This window comes from Tupaia chinensis, unplaced genomic scaffold, assembly GCF_000334495.1.
Source record: "Tupaia chinensis unplaced genomic scaffold, TupChi_1.0 Scaffold000201_1, whole genome shotgun sequence".
NCBI classification, from domain to species: domain Eukaryota; kingdom Metazoa; phylum Chordata; class Mammalia; order Scandentia; family Tupaiidae; genus Tupaia; species Tupaia belangeri.
Window position 1 is genome coordinate 2,267,433 of NW_006159676.1, and position 1,923 is coordinate 2,269,355.

The 1,923-nt window shown below is 47.4% G+C and overlaps 1 protein-coding gene across 1 annotated transcript in view; it reads left to right on the plus strand.

Moving 5' to 3' along the window:
- The window catches only part of IL12RB1 (interleukin 12 receptor subunit beta 1), a 21,502-nt gene that overhangs the window by 12,803 nt on the left and 6,776 nt on the right, over positions 1-1,923 (plus strand). Inside the window, exon 9 of the mRNA XM_027771277.1 lies at positions 1,310-1,465. Within this exon, the coding sequence (XP_027627078.1) occupies positions 1,310-1,465 (156 nt within the window). The remainder of the gene's footprint in view (positions 1-1,309; positions 1,466-1,923) is intronic.

The window sequence follows — 1,923 nt, forward strand, 5'->3', positions numbered from 1 at the left end:
CCTGGTGGTTGAGTTGTTGGACACTCCCCCATGGCTGACCACAGTTCACGTCCCGAAGCTGGTGGCTTGCTTTCTCTCACTTTCCTTCTCTCTCTCTGTATGTCTCTCTCTGGTCAAATTAAAAATAAATGAAATGAAATAAATAATTCATTAATTTAAAAAAAGAAAAAGAAAAGGAAAATCACACCAGGCGCATGTGCTTTCATGCCCAAGATCTTGGGAGGAGAATGGAGAAGGGATTCGGGCATGGCCATCCCCCCTAGGAGGGTGATTTTCCATTTTCCCTCTCACTGTCTCTGTCTCTCTTTCTCTCTCGGGCATGCGGCATGCTTACAAAAGAAAGGCAGAGGGGCCAGCAGGGGGCGTGCTGGTTGAAGGTGCTGGACTTCCACATGGCCAATTATGGTTCGAGACCCAGACCTGGAAGCTTGCTTTCTCTCTCTCTCTCTCTTTTTATCCTTTCTCGCTCTCTCTCTCTGTCCCTCTCTGGTCAAATAAAGATAAATAAATAAATAAAGTTAAATAAAATAATGCTAAGAAAAAAAAAATAAAGGATTGGTATGTGGCAGGGTGGACAGAGGCACCAATTCCCACATTGCTGACTGCAGTTCAAGTCCCGGACCCGGCAACTGGCTTTCTCACTTTTTCTTACTCTCTCTCTTTCTGTATCTATCCGGTAAAATTCAAAAACAATAAGAAATGGAGTTAAATAAATAAATAATTCTTTAAAAAATAAAAGGAGAAAAGCATGCCAGGCCCATGTATATGCATGTCCGAACAGGATGAAAAGATGAAGAAGGATTACAGCATGACTGGGACCAGCAGGGGGCGTGGTGGTTAAGGCGCTGGACACTCCCACATGGCCGACCATGGTTCGAGTCCTGGACCTGGTGGCTTTCTCTCTCTATGGTCAAATTTAAAAAAAAAAAAAAAATAGGAAGAAGAAGAATGAGGGGACTAGCAGCGTAATGGCTATGTCGCTGAACTCCCATGTAGTCGACTACGGTTCGAGTCCCGGACCCGAGCTTAAACTCATGCTTGGTGCGTGTGCGTGCGTGCCCAAGATCCCAAGAGGAGAGTGGAGGAGAAGGGATTGCGGTGTGGCATGCACCCTCTGGCAATCCAAAAATAAATAAATAAAATAAAATAAAAATGAGGCAGAGAGAGGAGAGGTGTCGGCAACCGAGTGGCGGAGTCCGGATTCGAACCCAGGCGCGCCTGACTCTGCAGTTAACATGGCACCCGGTTCTGGGGATGGGATGGCAGGACGTGGGCTCCGTGGTGACACGGGCTTGGGCTGGTGTTGCAGCCTCGGCGGCCGGGACTGTCCACCCGGTCTCCGTGAAGAATCACAGCTCGGACTCCGTGTCGGTGGCCTGGACGCCGTCCCCCCTGAGCGCCTGTCCCGGAGTCCTGACAGAGTACGTCGTGCGCTGTCGCGAGGAGGACACCCGCCAGGTGTCAGGTACCCGGGGGCAGCGTGGGAGGCCAGGTGGCCAGGGGCCTTCCATTCCGCTTTGCTGTGTGACCTGAGCATCTTCCTATCCCTCTCTGGGCCTCAGTTGTTATGGTTTGTTGGTTTGTTTTTAATTTCTTACTTATTATCACTGTTGAAACTGTTGAATTATTTATTTAATTTTATTAATCTGTGCCTTTTACTTTATTTATTTATTTAAATGTATTTTAAATTATTTATTTACTCATGTATTTATTTTCATTTGACCAGAAAGAAACACAGAGAGGGAAAGTGAGAAGGCAAGGCACCAGGTCCAGGACTCCAACCCTGGTCGACCGTGTGGGCGTGTCCAGCGACTTAACTACCACGCCACCTGCTGGCTGGTCCCCTCATTCTTTTTATTTATTTATTTTTTGACCAGTGAAAGACACAGACAGTGAGAGAGAGAGAGAGAGAGAGAAAAAAGA